At 33.2% G+C, this 17482-nt stretch overlaps 1 protein-coding gene across 2 annotated transcripts in view; it reads left to right on the forward strand.

Annotated features, from left to right (window-relative positions):
* The window catches only part of LOC106457234 (protein king tubby 1-like), an 83417-nt gene that overhangs the window by 24502 nt on the left and 41433 nt on the right, over positions 1-17482 (forward strand). For both annotated transcript variants that reach the window (XR_002610111.1, XM_022383070.1), the window contains exons 2-3: positions 3219-3393; positions 4122-4265. Coding sequence is in view for 1 of the 2 variants with exons in the window: in XM_022383070.1 (XP_022238778.1) it covers positions 3219-3393; positions 4122-4265 (319 nt within the window). In the remaining variant the exon portion in view is untranslated. The remainder of the gene's footprint in view (positions 1-3218; positions 3394-4121; positions 4266-17482) is intronic.

Raw genomic sequence — 17482 nt, forward strand, 5'->3', positions numbered from 1 at the left:
CATCACCACCCACCGCCATCTTGGGCTACTCTTTAACAACGAATAGAGGGATTGACCGTCACATAATAACGCCCCCACGGCTGAAAGGGCGAGCATGTTTGGTGTGACGGGGATTCGAACCCGCGACCCTCAGATTGCGAGTCGAGCGCTCTAACCACCTGGCCATGCCAGGCCGAGAGAGAGAGAGAGAGAAGTACGATTGCTTTTCTTCCTCGTGCATTACGTTTGAATGAGTTGCATTTGCTTGCCTTTTGTGAGTTACGAATATATAAACTGGTTTTCTTTTGCTATAAATTCTAGCTGGCCAGTCTTTTTCTTCAGTTCAATCATTCAGCTGTTAATCTTACGAAATTCGTCCTACTTAGGAGATTTATGTTAATCCTAAATCAATGTACTGATAATTTTAATTAATAATTGATAATATAATAATAATAATTAATAATATAATAATAATAATTAATAATATAAAAAATAATATAATAATAATAATTATTAATAATATAAAAAATAATATAATAATAATAATTATTAATAATATAAAAAATAATATAATAATAATAATAATTAATAATATAAAAATAATGATAAAAAATGTTACTTTAGCCAATTAAATGTTGCTGTATCTTTTTTGGAACAGGTAGTCGCAAAACTGAACTATATGTTCGCGAAAAATAAGTATAGAATTCACATCTGAGGTGACATAGTGATTAATGTGATTGGACTGTGAATCTATAGATTCATGGATCAGATCCCACTACTGCAAAATTTAGCTTCGCCCCTTGATGTTGTAGGTGCGTTATAAGAACCAAGGTCAAGTCCTAGACAAGAATAGGCCAAGGACTGAGAGTAGGTGTTGTTGACTAACTGCTTTCCCTCTGGTCTATCAGTTTAAAACTAGGAACAGCTAGAGCAGATAGCCTTTATGTAGCTATGCTAAAAAGTGTAAAACTCTAAACAGACAGAAAGATATATATAGTGCAAAGTGAAACCTTGGTTATATATTAACATAATATAGAAGTATAAGCAGAAATCTAGAAGGGGTGTTACTTTTGGAAGGAAAAGAAAATGAGTGACGAACCTACACTGGAGCGGTCCGGGGAAATGCCCCTCTCGCAAACAAATTGTAAATTTCACTGATAATTGTGTATTTTGATAGCATCAGAAGCTGTTTTTACATTTTAATCATGTTTTATCTATATGTGAGTGCAACTTAAGAGGTGCGATCACACCCGTCCCCCCCCCCCCCCTACCCAAAGTGCATGTAACCAACATGAAGTTTGTATGCAAATGCCGACTAGGGCAACAAATTACTAGTTGTATTTTTATTGCAATAGCTACCGCCTAGACGGTATGTTCCAGTGACTCATGAAATTATACTTAAAAACACACTTCATAAATAGATCAGCAACACTGTGGGTTAACGTATTATTTACTTACTGTGGGTTAACGTATTATTTACTTACTGTGGGTTAACGTATTATTTACTTGTCTGTTCCTAGCTAGAAGACGCGTTGACACCATCATGTGCAGTGGAATAGGAATAAGAGATCTGATCTACAATAATTGTTTTTGAGAGGCCAACATATCTTTTACTGCCTCCACGATATTTCAAAACATTTGTCTGTTTCAGGGAGAGAGTGAAAGGCCGATCGCGGGGTTCCTCTAGAGTTAAAAGAACTATCATTTCTATGATTTAGGGGAAGCTCCCCGCAGTAAGTCTGCAGGATTACGTTGTAACAGCAGGTGAACGAGTCACATCTGGCTACTGTTAAATATCATCCTAATCCATTGATATGTTTGTTTATTTAACTGATAAACAAACCAGAACAAGAAACTTAGTCACGATCTGGCTCGTTTAAATGACGGATCCGGAAACCGACGTATTTCAAGAGTTGCCACTTACAAAATTGATTTGAACATGCATTGTGGCGATCTCTCTCCCCCAAAGCGTTTAGAATAACTAATTACGCATTCATACAGTTTTCACATGCAGATTACATATTATTTCAATTAAAATGGAAATAAGGAGATACTTTGCAGCTGGTTTTGCAAAGAAGAATGCTAGTATCTAATTCTCAAAGGAAACTAATCTGTGTATTAAATTAGAACATTTCACGAAGTACCATTTGGAGTAGAAACAGAAGGTAGGTAGGTTTATGATCATTCTTTTAAAGAAAGTGTATAGTTATCAAGAACAAGTTCAGTGTAATCAAAAGACTACTCTGTGGCGTTAGTAAAATTGAAAACGTATAAGCGAGTTACATATTGTGTAAAATTTAATGGAATTTACTTTGCCAGAAGCTTGAGTTTAAAAGTCTGTTATAATAAATAGGCGATAACTTTTATAAAGCCATAACTTATATATATTTTCTTTTTCTTAGTAATGTTGATAAGCTTCTAGTGCTTCCTATACTTTGCCAAATGCAAAAGCTTAACGTTACAGTATACCACCAGAACACTAATTGTAAGGGTACCGGTGCAGCTTAACGTTACAGTATAACACTATAACACTGATTGTAGGGGTACCTGTGCAGCTTAACGTCACAGTATACCACTAGAACACTAATTGTAAGGGTACCGGTGCAGCTTAACGTTACAGTATACCAATAAAACACTAATTGTAAGGGTACCGGTGCAGCTTAACGTTACAGTATACCAATAAAACACTGATTGTAGGGGTACCGGTGCAGCTTAACGTCACAGTATACCACTAGAACACTAATTGTAGGGGTACCGGTGCAGCTTAACGTTACAGTATACCAATAAAACACTAATTGTAGGGGTACCGGTGCACTTTTTAACCAGGAATTGTTGAACTGTAATCACAATCTATGATTTCGACTTTCGCAAAATCCTAGCAAGAGAGAAAAATAATATGTTCACATGTGTTAATCAGGAATCTTAGTCATTGAACATGACTTTGGAGTGTTTAGAATTGATAAGAATCAGTAACTATACAAATACGATTTTATATAATGATGAACAGTAGAATGAAGGCAGCAACACATACATTTAAACATTTAGCATGTTACTATTACATGGCTGATGTCTTATAACACAAGTATTTGTGGTTCGAGCCCTCCAATAAGCACAGCACAGCTTTGCGCTTACCATAAAATAACAAAAAACATTTTGTAGAGTTTTCCACTGTAACGAAAAAAAAAACATAAAACTTTCATATTATAAAGTGGTTGTAATATTATTGAAAACTTTTATAGAAACAAATTCTGGAACAGAAACAAAAGCAGAAGAGACAAGCTCTCGGAATGTTCCAGACTTCTGACACTCGACCAGCATCTGGTAATGGCCGAAAAAGACCTGTACGAGAAGAAGTCAAACCATTGATGGCAGGATACAGTGTTCAAAAAAACAACAACCACAGTACTGTTCTCTGTAAGTTTCAGTTTCGGTTACGTTTGGTTCAAGATCCTGTTGAAAAAGCAATAATGTAAATATATATATCTTTAGTATGGTGTAATGACATCTTAAATATTTACCAGTAAGTTAGAACACCGTGTTTTACTGCACATTTGGATTTCAAGTAAAAACTAATCACTTTTATGTGTGGTTCATTGGTTAAAAAACATGGAGGACTTATAATAATTGACAAAATTAATTATAAATATTGTATTTTATGTAAAAATTGGATGGCAAAATGTGATTATATTATGTTATTACACATTTGAAATAATTTATTCGTGTTTGGCTTGGAGCTGCATATTTTTATTAGTATTTAAGCCTCGTATGGTTATTAACATGTATGTTAATATTGGAGTTTTCACTTTTGATAAGTAATCACAAATCAACGTGTAGATATTACGTAATATAATATAATTATTTACATCATAAAACGGGCATCTTTGACTACAACATGCATATTAATTTTATTCTATCTTTACCACAATCGCTTGTAGCCTAGTATGGAATATTAACTGACAGCAGTTGATCACGTTAAACCTAAGACTACCCGGATCATTAGTACGGAGTTGATCACGTTAAACCTAAGACTACCCGGATCATTAGTACGGAGTTTTGAAAACTAAATTAGATCCATTTTGACACAAGTCTTTTTTTTTTTTGAAACACATTTTATACTTAGTATTTCCTTATCATTTTTGCAGGCTATGACGGTCCACTTCAATTCACCATGAATTTAGAAAACCCTGACGCAACGCCACCGACTCGGCATATGACTTCACTTGCAAAATCAAAAGAAAATCCAAGAGAAGTTATTCCACTCTCCGAGTTCCCAGCCAGCCGCTCAGGTAGGTTGCGTAAGTGCACAGCATATATATACATGCATACTTCGTCGTTGTCGACATTATAAGTGTAAATCTAAAATTAAACTTCTTGGACTGTAACGTCGAAATATTATGATACTCAGTACCACTTTAGAGACTTTCAGTGCTACGTAAGAGAAGAACGCAAAGAATGAATACCAGACTTATATAAATGAGAACTAGTCACAATCTCTCATAATTCTAAGAACACATGAAAATGTAGGAGAGTATGTTATAATATTTTAACCACTTTACATCTACCATATCCAGTGCCGACGAGGCTTTTTGCCCAATACTAGTGCTCATCAAGTCGGTTGGGATACGACAAGACACATCAGTGGTCCAGGCGTTATATATATATCATTAGTTTTCCTGAACAACAGTGGTATAGACGTTATATATATATATATATCATTAGTTTTCCTGAACAACAGTGGTATAGACGTTATATATATATATATATCATTAGCATTCCTGAACAACAACTGTCATGGTGCGAACCAGATTAGGTAACCGAAATGTAATTATTATAATTTTTATTTAAAGTTGTTTACAAATTAGATTTTTTGGGTAAAGATTAGTAACACAACATTATTTATTTTATTTTAGCACTATTTATTAGTATCATTATTGACATGAGCGATAGTAAATTCCAATTTTTTTATAGTATTCGAACAACAATCGATATATATATATATATATATTAGAACATAGTGTTATGTAAGAGTGATTGTTTAGTACACATATGAAGCAAATAAGCTAAATAGCGTGCATTACATTTGTCATGCAGTGGTGGATGTCGAAGTTATGACTGGTAATTCTCCTTGCATTTAAGGTAATAAACTAAAAGTAAAAAAGAAAGGTGAATACATTTCAAGCATATTTTTTAAACTGGTGTATGCTCGGGAAACCTTAGCGATAGTATAAAATGTAGCGCAAATTGACGTAGGAACGTTTCGTCTGCGTTATCACTCGAGAAAGGCTTGCGGGTATCGTGTATATTGTCTGATCCATTAGAAACACAAGCCTAATGGATGGTCTTATTTGCTGTTATCGGGATAATGCTATCATCTTAGCTGTAGTTAGGTAAATTCCATTCATTCTAATATCTGTCACTTTACACGAAATGTGAGAAGAAGGTGCCTGCCTGTCCTGAAGGTGGCGTTAAGGGAACGACCAAATAATTTAAAACATTTTATTTTTCAACTACTAAAATAAAGGATGAAAAGGAATTTATAGAAACTGATTTGATTTGTTTTCATTTTCAATATTTTTTTGTAAAAATTCAATTACATGAATCATGAATCGTAAAAGCTATCGATAGAAAGCTGTTTCTCAAGTACTAAAATCCTTTTTAAACTAATAAAATGTTTACGTATAGAAAGGAAGTGTGTTAACATTGATGAATTTAGCTTGTATTTTCAATGTTTTCTGTAAAGACCCTGGTATTCAACTTTTAATAAAATACACTAATTACACAAAGCTGTGTTCAAAAGCACCTCCTTATTATACAGTGCATGTCAAAGGATCATTTTATTTTCCTCAAATTTTCTGCTTTATGGGGTCTGATTTATTACTGTTTGAATTCTTGTACAATTCATTTGATATTAAAATATATATATTTGGTATTTTCAATCTGAATTACACCTGATGCGACAGATGGTCTAAGCTGCCAATTTAGGGACTCTAAGGTTCAAGCACAGCTCTTTCTAATTAAGAACTGTTCAACAGAGGAAAAGCAACAAGTCAACATCACTCACTGCTTACACAGCTGCTTTTAACCGAAAAGTAGTATTGACTGCTACTTTTATAATGCACTCAAAGCTAAAAGTGCAGACTGTGTTCAGCAGCATATCACAGACTCGAACTTTGGACCTAATCATCCGCATCCCGGTACACTAACCATTAACTCATGTCTGACCAGTTAAAGATTTAATTATTTTCATTTGTAACTCGAAATATCTTAATAAACCCTTATTAAATGTAATATTTCAAACAATAGACAGGTTTTAGAAATGCTTATTTAACGTGTATCTGCACTAGTTCCCTCTGGTGGGTAAGCGGTAAATTTACGGACTTACAACAATAAAATCCTTTTGGTAAGCAGAGCGCAGATAGCCAATTGTTTGCTATCGCGCTGAAACAAAAAATAACATTAATTCGTCTCCTTGACTTCAGTATTATTCACAGTACAACATACATCTACATTAAGATAATTTATTCACTTAGTTTCTTTCTGAAATACTAAAGCTCAGAGGAAAATACATGTAATTTGTCTTTATCTGTTGCGGGAGTTTTGCCTGCAATTCTTCGTGATTTGTTTGGTAGAGTAAAGATTTTATACGTAACATTAAAATTTATTATCTAAAACCCTCACGTACCTATTCAAACAATATTCTTCAAAGATTTTATTAACATATTGCTTAAAATGTATAGTTTGTAGATCAATCACGTGGTATTAGTATTGTTAAATTGTTAAAAAAAAATATACGTCTTCAGCCATGAAATTAGATCTCAAAATTTATACAGGAAATTATTGAATAGCATATACATGTTCCACTGTATATTTGGGACTTTATATACAACTTAAATTTTTCACTAATTTCTCTAATTTTATTTTCAAAGATATTGAAATAAATATCTATCTGGTATTTAGATAAATTGATAGTTTTTAATCGTTTTTATGGAATTAATAAAAAATAGTTTCCACTCAAAAAGGAAAAGTGGAGGTTAATGAGAATTTTTACTGATTTTAATAATGTGATCGTCAATATTTTTCTAAATCTCTTAAGATTTGATTTCACCTTTTTCTCTTTTTTTTAATTCTAAATTTAGAACGTTTTTCTAAAATCAATTTTATGTCATTTTCTTTTATAATTTCTAAATTACCTGTAACAATATGTTGAATATACATAACTGTTTCAGTTTTAGTTGATGCGAGCGTTATGATTCTGATAGTTTATATAGTGCGGGTGTCATATTTAGTTATTTTTAGAAGGAATATTTTATGACAAGTTTGTTTATGTAACTGTTTACGAATCATATGTTGTATGGTTCAATTATTATGAATTAACGATTGTTTACAATAGTGAGTTTGTTGCACCTTGTTGATAGAATTTTCTGAGTTTCTCGTTGGTTTAATTGAATATTATTGCATCAGAATATCTAGTATTGCGTGAAATGTTCTAGACTTCTGTCGAGGTATAAATACGCGTCTAAAAGTGATTACTTAGTTCTATTTCTAGACTGTGTGATCGTGAGTTTAGCGATAAAGAGTGTATAGTGGCGATTCTTAAAGTGAAATTATCACACCCTGTATTGTAATAACAGTGTAGATAAGAATAATTCGTCTTATCAGTTGTGTTCTAAAGTAACTGAAAACCAGTCTGTATGGACTTTGATGAAAAAGAGACCATTATTCAAAGCTCTGGATACAGTATTGGTAACCAACAGTGTAACAAACATTTGTATATACGTGTGATTTGTTTTAATATATTATTTTACAACAAGCGGACTATGTCGATGTTTGTTTATAATTTAAATTTATAGCTAACAAATCACAAACATCTACTGTAAAGAATCCAACTCTACAAAACCTGACATAATATGATTATGAAAAGAATTAATAAAATCACTGTTGATACAGTTGTAAGGTAATTTATCAATTTCTTTAGGATTTAATTCTTGAATACATTTTTGTAGTTAAAAGGAAGAGATCGTCCAGATTTATTGTATTTAAAACTAGCTATAGTTTGTAATAATGTGTTAGGAAATATTTCTTCTTGAACACTTTTATGATTTAAATATGGTATATTGTTTGTTCGTTTGTTACACAATGGTTATCTGCGCTAGCCGTCCCTAATTTAGCAATGTAAAACTAACACTAGGAAAGGCAGCTAGTAGTCACTTTTTCTTTCTTATATTTTAATTTTATTTAATCTTTTATTAATTCTATGAAAAACCGGTTAAAAACTTTAAATTTATGCAAATATAAAATAGATTTCTTTCAATGTCTTTAAAAATGAAATTAGAGAAATTGAAGACAATTTATTATAACCACTATTGATAAAGCTGGTTCTCATTCTGGTTTTGTATGTAAAATATTACCTACACAAATTTTAACTGATGAAATGCATACAACAAACGTATTTCCAAAAAGCACTTTAAATAAAAATACAATTATTACTAATCTGAAAAAGGCCATCAAAAATGGAATATAAGTATAGATTCTACTTGTTCTAACTTACCATTTTTGTATGGAACTGCAAAAGTTCATAAAACCCCTGTTAAGTTCTGGTTTATTACAGACCCTTTAAACACAGTTACTAAATCTGTTTCTATTGTACTTAATAGCATTCTAGATGTTTTATTTGAAAGAATAGAGTTACTGTCATCAAATGACTCGAACCACTATTTTTGGATCATTAAAATAATATTCCCCTTTTAGAATGTTTAACGAATTTAAACTATTTAAACACAGCTATTTCTGCTACTACTTATGATTTTAGTACATTATATATTAAAATAGATTTGAAAGATTTAATAAGAGTTTTTAATGACCTACTTGATAATTTTGTAGATACAGAAATAATTATTCCAAAATTTAAATATACTAAGCATCAATGTATAACAGTTATATTACTTTAATGAACAAGTGTATAAACAAACAGTGGATATTCACATGGGTGCTTAATTCTCTTCAAACATGGCCAACTTGTATCTGGTATTCTATGAAAATTCATTTTTGAAACAGATATTAAACCCATTGACTGCGGCTGCTCTAAACGTGCACAGAATTTTTGCAAGCCGTACACCGTATATCGTACACTCGCCTTCACCTAACTAAAGGGCGAATCAGCAGTCAGTGGGTTAAATACCAATTTATGTAACTATACCTTTCGTTACATGGATGATTTAATCTCCACCAACAACTTCATTTTTAATAGAAACCAAATATACATCCAAAATTACTTATAATAGAAATATTTTGTTTGTTTGTTTGTAATTAAGCACAAAGCTACACAATGGGCTATCTGTGCTCTGCCCACCACGGGTATCGAAACCCGGATTCTAGCTTTGTAAGTCCGCAGACATACCGCTGTGCCACTGTGGGTCTAATAGAAAGAAGTCTGTTTGTTTTGAATTTCGCGCAAAGCTACACGAGGACTGTCTGCACTAGCCATCCCTAGTTTAGCAGTGAAAGACTAGAGGAAAGGCAGCTAGTCATCATCACCCACCGCCAACTCTTGGACTACTCTTTTAGCACCTAATAGTGGGATTGGCTGTCACATTATAACGCCCCCACGGCTGAAAGGGCGAGCATGTTTGGTGGGAAGGGGATATAAAAAGAAGTAATAATGGCGATATTCATGCACATCACTTAAACTTAGACGTTAATTTTGTGGAAGGAAGTGTACAGTTGACTATTTTTGATAAAAGAAGGGAATTCTCGATTATGGAAACTACCTTGTGGAAAACTTAGAGGCCATTAGTTACTCAAGGTCACCCTTATAAGTAACTAACCTTAAAATATTTGGGTATTTGTTCAGTATACCGGTGCGGAAAGACCAACTTCAGGGATCTGGGCTTATCTCATCTCACCCGGTTGATACATGAACAAAGTTTTAAGAGATAGGGAGGGGAGGGGAGTTTAGAAACTATTAAGATAAAGGTTTTTAGTTCTGTTTAATATCACTTTGTGATTACAAATAAAAGGGTGGAAGTTGGGTGTCTTATAAATTGTAGAAATATAGAGTGGTCTATTTCTACTACAAGAATATTTTGGCTTATTTGTTGGGGCATTTTGCCTTTTTGTAGATTTTATAATATCAAAGAAAAGGGTGGGGGTTAGGAGTTTTACATTGTAGAAATATAGAGTGGTCTATTTCTACTACAAGAATATTTTGGCTTATTTGTTGGGGCATTTTGCCTTTTTGTAGATTTTATAATATCAAAGAAAAGGGTGGGGGTTAGGAGTTTTACATTGTAGAAATGTAGGGTGGTTTATTTCTACTTTAAGGTTATATCTAAATATTAAGGGTAACTGCCTTACCAGAACTGGCTACAGACCGCGAAAGGCAGTAGAACTGATTGTGGGTTCAAGCACTCAACTCCTAACCCTTAAGTGATTCTCCTTAGTTGCTGGCTAGTTTGACATCTGCTTTTGGATCTTGTCTGATAAATGGAATATCTCCAACGCATTTGGGAGCTATGGCCACAGACATTTTCCATTATGAGTTAATGATGACAACAAGGACTAGTAATGAAAAACTTAATTTTTGATTTTTAGTCTCATTTTGAACAATTTTGACTTATATTAATTTCATTATTGTTTTATAGTGCTCATTTGATCGACTATATGTATTTTATAGTATTATAATAAATATATATATATGTATATATATATATATATGTTGTATCCCAACCGGTCTGAAGAGCTCTGGATTGAGCGAAACGCGTCGTTGGCAATGGATATGACAAATATAGTGTGGCTGTTATAGTATTTTTTTAAATACTTTTTAATTCTTGAAAATCCCTTAGGGATTATATTAAGAATATATTTTAAAATGTAATAGGCCTAAATGCCAATGTCTTATAACAAGATGATTATAAAAAGCATTTAAGCATGTTTGAGCACAATAACTGAGGATAATTTCAAGTACATTATGATTCTATTTGAATATTTTGGCTTTTTTGCACTATTATTTCTGAAAAACAAAATCTGTGTAAAAAGTATAAAAAACGCCGGAATTTCCTTATCATTTGCCATAATGTCAAACACACAATTCTGAATGCTAGTGTTTAACATAGAATATTGCTTCATGTAGTACCTCATGGTACATCAAAACATTTAGGTAATACGTATTAAGAAGGGATTAAAATATGGGGTCACAAGTCAAGAAACCTATGGAAGCATACTAAGGCAAAACGATATAGTACCCCTCGTCATGGTTATACAAATTAGAAACTAATATGTTTTTATATAACTTGATAAGTATTACTAACTAATCCTGCCCTATGATTCGGATGCTAATAAATCATGTAAATTGATAAATTTGGATTCTCTAAGAAGAGTCTCCATGTATACGGCTTTGTTCAACTTTTTGTTGCATGTTCGCATGAAAGGAGCTTAATTTCATCTGGAGATACATGTGGGATCAAACAGATCACTCTGAATACAGTTATTGTATCTATATTCTTATTTTCCAATGTATATGTATTCTTATATTCATGACCCCCACCCCAGTGACACAGCGGCATGTCTGCGGACTCGCAACGCTTGAAACTTAGTCACTTAACTTGCTTTCCTCTTGCTCGCTTACAACGCTAGAAACCGGCTTTCGATACCCGTGGTGGGCAAAGCACTGATAGCGCATTGTGCCTAATTACAAACAAACAACGAACAACATATATTCATTACTTATTTATTTTTAGGGATAGTAATAATTTGTTTTATATGTTTGACAGAAATCAGCTGAAAAAATTGATTTATTTTACACTGTTTATAATCATAGAAACTTTAGAAAAGAACAAATAAAAGACAAATTAAAAAATTAGCATCTGCAATTTTGTTTCTGTTGATCCCATTATCGTGAATTCATGTAAAAAATCCATTTTTCCCTACATCTTTCAATGAGCTTCTACTTGAATACTAAATCAGATCACTAATATTGTTCTTTCTCCTTTGGATGTTTAAGAAGTTAAGAAAAGGTAGATACCTCGTCTCCTGCTTAAAACCCTATTTTCTTCACAGTAACTGTATTACTAAATACCATAGAAAAATTAACGCTGTCTGTAGGTGACATGATCAACAGAGAAACACAAGATAGGCAGATTAATAGGGTTAAAATGTGTCTAATATACTAAAACGTGATAATTTCGTTAATTTTTAAGTAGAGAGATGGTAGCTTTGAAAATTGAAACATGAAATAATTACAGCGCATAATCAATCGCGAAATATTATGCATAACGTAATTTAACAGTATCGGGAACATTTTAATACGACATTGAAAAAGCGTTAAAAGTGGCTAAAAGTACTGTTAGAGTTTGACAACTTTTCAATTATTAGGATTATTAAAAAAAATCCAGAAAACATATTTAAAATATATTCTAAGTGACTTTGCTGCATACAATTATCTACATAAAGTGGTACCAACGTTTGCAGCATGCTCTACGTGAATGAGGTTACTTTAAAAAAGCTTCACCCCAAGAATACTTGATGTAAAGTCCATCAATGGTGGAATCTCGGCAGTTAGTCAGGAAATTTATGGAATAAGGAGATCCACTTTACCCTTTATCGAAGTGATGGTTTTCCTGGAATAAATTATCATTCATATTTCAATTTTTAAAAAGTATGAATAAGAGGCTGATCGAAAGCTAGATTCACAGATTAAAGTGTTCCAGCTTTATGCTACTAAGGCTTGTTTAACTAGAAAATTTAATTGAACATAAATTGCTCAAAATATACCAAACTGTTTACAAGCGATTCGGACTACAAAAAGATTGCAATTAAATACTGATGCTAGAACTTGCAATATTTACCCATTCTCAAAACTAATCCTTAATACACATGCAAACATACTAAATAGTTCAGAAGTGGTGATCCTAATATTTATGCATTTCATTTATTTTATTAGTGTTCGTGATCAAACAATTTCACATCATTAAGATGACACTTGCATTCAGGACATTAGGACCTATTGAAAGGTGTATGAAACGATAAAAGCGTATTGATATTTAATTATAAGAACTTTGTTTGTTTGTAATTAAGCACAAAGCTACACAATGGGCTATCTGTGCTCTGCCCACCACGGGTATCGAAAGCCGGTTTCTAGCGTTGTAAGTCCGCAGACATACCGCTGTACCACTGGGGGGCAATATCAGAACTTATGAAAATGAAGAAAAATGTAACAATATGTCAACTACACTATTTCTGCTATATTCGAGAAATTTTATCCAATACCAGAACTTATCAGGCCGGCTGGGATACGACAGACATAACAGTGATCATGTTATCAATTACTTGTACAAAGACAGTTTGGTGTGAACTAAATTAAGTTGGTTAACTGCAATTTTTATTTTTCAAATTATTAAACATTAGAATTAGGTTAATTATTTTTACTATCATGAAATTATTTATTATAAATAATTCTTCAAACTAATGCGTGAAAAACAAATGTATATATATATATGTTGCTAGTTTTCCCAGAGGAAAAGTCTAATGATGAAAGAACTGGTAACCTCGAAAGCTACTCAAGTGTATAATGCCTTTTTATCTGATTTCTGGGGAAATAACGTTTCGGATACAACCAATAGATTAGTCGATGATGGACCATTTTTTCGACTACCCTGTATGTAATCAATATATTTTCTAACAGAAATAATATCAATAATTCTAATTTTTAAAGCAAGGAGTAGCCACTATAAATGATTTTAACACGACATGAAATTCAGCTAAGTTTACGAAATTTTAACGTTTGGTTCCTCTTATAATTTTATCTATTTTATTTTTAATTAGCTGAATGTGGCCTAGTAGTTATCGTGCCGAGCAGCGGAATAGAGAGTCTAAGGTTCAAACTGTGATATGTTGCTCAACACACTCTCCACTTCAGCATTGGGGGTGTTACAATTGTGACAGTCAATCCCGCTATTCGGTTATAGAATAACGAGTAGCTGCATTGGCAGCGGAGGATTCTGCTGACGGGTTACCCTCCTACTCAACAGTTCGGAATTAGTAATGCCCATGAGCGAACGTAAGGAGATAATGCTTTACCATTTACTGCGTGAGTCACGTAACGTGCCTTTCAGACTCAAAATACTAATACCTATGCCTAAGGTATATTTATTTTACTTTTAAACATTGTCTTTTGATATTTTTAGTGGTATTCATAACATTCATTTTAAGACAGCTGATGTGTTTTCGAGTTATGACTAACTACTGAAAATGCTCTAATATATCGAAGGTTGATCCTCAGTTTTATGCTCCCATTCAACCTATCTGTGAAATTTGCCTTCGATGACAACTTTATTATAGCGAAATGTTTCATCAAACCTCAAAATTTCTGACTTGCTTTCATATCGATCACTACACATTTTACATCTTATTGATTATTGTCGCGTTCTTAAATCATTCAGTGTTAAAAGCCAACCAATGAAAGTAAGTGAAATCACTTATGTTCTGTGTCACAAACATAGAAAACCTCAGCAACAATTAATGGGATTAATTGCAGTATTTGTGATATTTTTCTTACATTTTCTGTTTTAATAATAAGTTGTTAGGATCTTGTAACCAACAAACTCATGTACCCACGAGTAATTTGAGCATAAAAACTTCAAAATGTCGATTTTATGGATCCTGTCAGTAATTATAAGGTTGTTAGTTATTCTTTGATAGCATAGTCTCTTGATACATGTGAGCAAGTCGTTCAGATGTTTTGTAATTTCTAACAAGAAACACATTAATGTTAATAAGTAAATACTGAAGCAAGGGTGACATATTTGTGACATAAAAAAGAAACTTGAAGTTAGTAAGAATTAACAGAACTGATCAAGGTATATGTTCCTTGTGAGATTTCGGAGACTACTTTTTAATGTGTTCTTCTTCTACAGTGTTTGAACTTATACGTGTGAGAGAGTGTGTTTTTATAATCAACATGTATCATCTAGTTTCTGTTCCTTATAGCCACGTTTCTTTGTTTGTTTATAGTTAAGCACAAAACTACACAATGGACGATCCGTGCTCTGCCCATCACAGGTATCGAAACCCGGTTTCTATCGTTGAAAGTCGACAAACATGCTGCTGTGCCATTCGGGGGCATTTTTGACGGTTAATTAACGGATTCCAATACTTCATTTGAACTAATCCAGTTTTCACTAGTTTTTTGGATTAATAATCTGCAAGTTCACAGATTCAATTAGATTAATTAATTTATGTTCATGATGGCTAAAACACACAGATACGAAATTTTATAGACAGGCCAGTACAAGTTCTGCATGTGTATAGTGTGAATACTAGGTCAGCTCGTGCCTGCCTATCTTTCGACGAAAAACCATACTTATCCAGCGGAGGGTTGATCCAGTGACGTGTAAGTCTTGAATCTCAGAGATTAGAGTTTCAAAAAAGAAAAATAATAGAGCATGTTTTAAGGCACTTCTCTGTGTTGAAAAAGTAAAGAAAAAAAAATAGATGTGCACTTCGAGACAAATTCACTTTCAAACGCGCTTTAGTATTCTCTGTGAACTTATTTATTTTTTCTGTAAGGCAGAGCGTTTCTTCGAATAAATCGCAAAATTTTGAAAGTATGTTTCATAAAAAGAGGAAAAGTAAAATTCGTAAAATTAAACTCATCAAAAAGTCACGAATATCTATGTTACTGTCTTGCATAGCTGTTGAGTCATATTACCCAACACTGGAATATACGAATAGTAGCAACGTAAAAACTAAAGTACTTGTTCAGAGAACTTGCATTATTAGGGGAATTTTTGTTGACGCAATAACAAACGGAGGTGCTGGACTATTGATGGAAATCGCAGCTTTGTGCGACATAATTTAAAACAGCTGCTAAAAGTGAAGCTAAATGTATGCAACGTCTTTATGATCTCGAAAATGATGAGGGAAAGTTAAATCAAAGAGTTCTAGGTTTATTTAACCTAACTAAAGAGCTTGGGTCTTGTGGTTAAGGCAATCTACTCACAATCTGCGGGTCACGGAATCGAAATCCGTCGTCAAATATATTTGGCCTTTCAGACGTGGGGACATTATTAATGGCTAATCTCACTATTCGTTGGTAAACAGTTACCCAAGGTGATGTTGACTAACTGTTTTTCCTCTAGTCTGTCACTTCAAAGTTTAGGACGTCTATCGTAGATAGTCCTCGTGTAGCTTTGGGTGAAATTCAACGAAACAAGTCCCTCCCCCTTTTTTCTTTTTACAAACGTAGATCTTGAATGAAAAATGTAACGAATCAAATGTTTTTTTTAATAACACATTTTAGGAATGGGCCTGGCCTGACTTAGTGGTTAACGTATCGGGCTACATATCGTAGGGTTCGAGGTTTAAGAAATGATTCTTTTGAACACGATTTGCACTTTAAGCTGTTACAAAAGTGATAGGCTATGCCATTAACCGAATAGTTCAAAGAACTAGATAAAGCCCTATTAGTGGCAGAAGCTGCTGACCGCCTGGCTTCCCTTGGGTCAGTAGTTCCAAAATTTGGAATAGCTATTTCTAGGGTGTGTTTGATCTGGCCGCTTAGCCTGCGCATAAGACGTCGTTCAGGTTAAAATGGTCATTTCCTGTTTATTACATGATCCTGCCCTTGAAAACTGACACGTAGATACCAGTAAGGGGCAAATTCTACTTAATTTCTTAAAATGTTCCATATCTCTAGAGCCCAATGTTTCTTAACCACCGGACTTCGGGCCGTCTCAACCACATTGACGGTTCGTGAGATTTCATGAAAACAAACAAACAAAAACTAAGAGCATAATCATATATAAATCGTAAATGTTTTTCGGCGTATTTGAATTTTAGTGGTGCGTAACAGTTTAAGGGAGCAGCGATCCGATCCTTTAATATCGAAAAGGTTGAAAAAAGTTACAGTCTGGGCGACATCTTTTACCAGGTAGACATGTATAAGTAGACGCTTAATCACTACAACTGTAACATCCTTAAATCGTACATGATTGAAATCTGACAAAGTTTAGATTTGCCATTTTCAATTCTAAGACAAAACAAACTCGACAACTCCGAGAGGAAATTCATAAACAAACAATATATCAAGGAGACCTTGGCATATTTTTCTACAAAATAAATATAATATTAATAGCTTATTTTTTTAAATCTTTATCCTATATCCGATTATATTTACATTCGTTTCATTGCGGTTTCGTAAAAAACGTCATGGTTTCATCACAGCACCAAAAAGAGATTCAAATAAACAAAATCTGGATTATTTTCTTAGATGTCTTCATCGCAAACATCTTCACACTCAATGCCCTCAATGTAAGTTTAGAACTCAGTTTTCTTCTAATCATCTTTATCTGTTACAGCCTCATATTTCTCCCTTATGTAGGTTCGGTAGCAAGTTCTATGGTAATATGTTTCAGCAACTAGAAATTCACGCGAGGTTGTTTCTCCTGTACGATTTCGCTGCATTGCTAGATTTGTTTGTTTGTTTTGGAATTTCGCGCAAAGCTACACG

This window comes from Limulus polyphemus, unplaced genomic scaffold, assembly GCF_000517525.1.
Source record: "Limulus polyphemus unplaced genomic scaffold, Limulus_polyphemus-2.1.2 Scaffold306, whole genome shotgun sequence".
Lineage (NCBI taxonomy): Eukaryota > Metazoa > Arthropoda > Merostomata > Xiphosura > Limulidae > Limulus > Limulus polyphemus.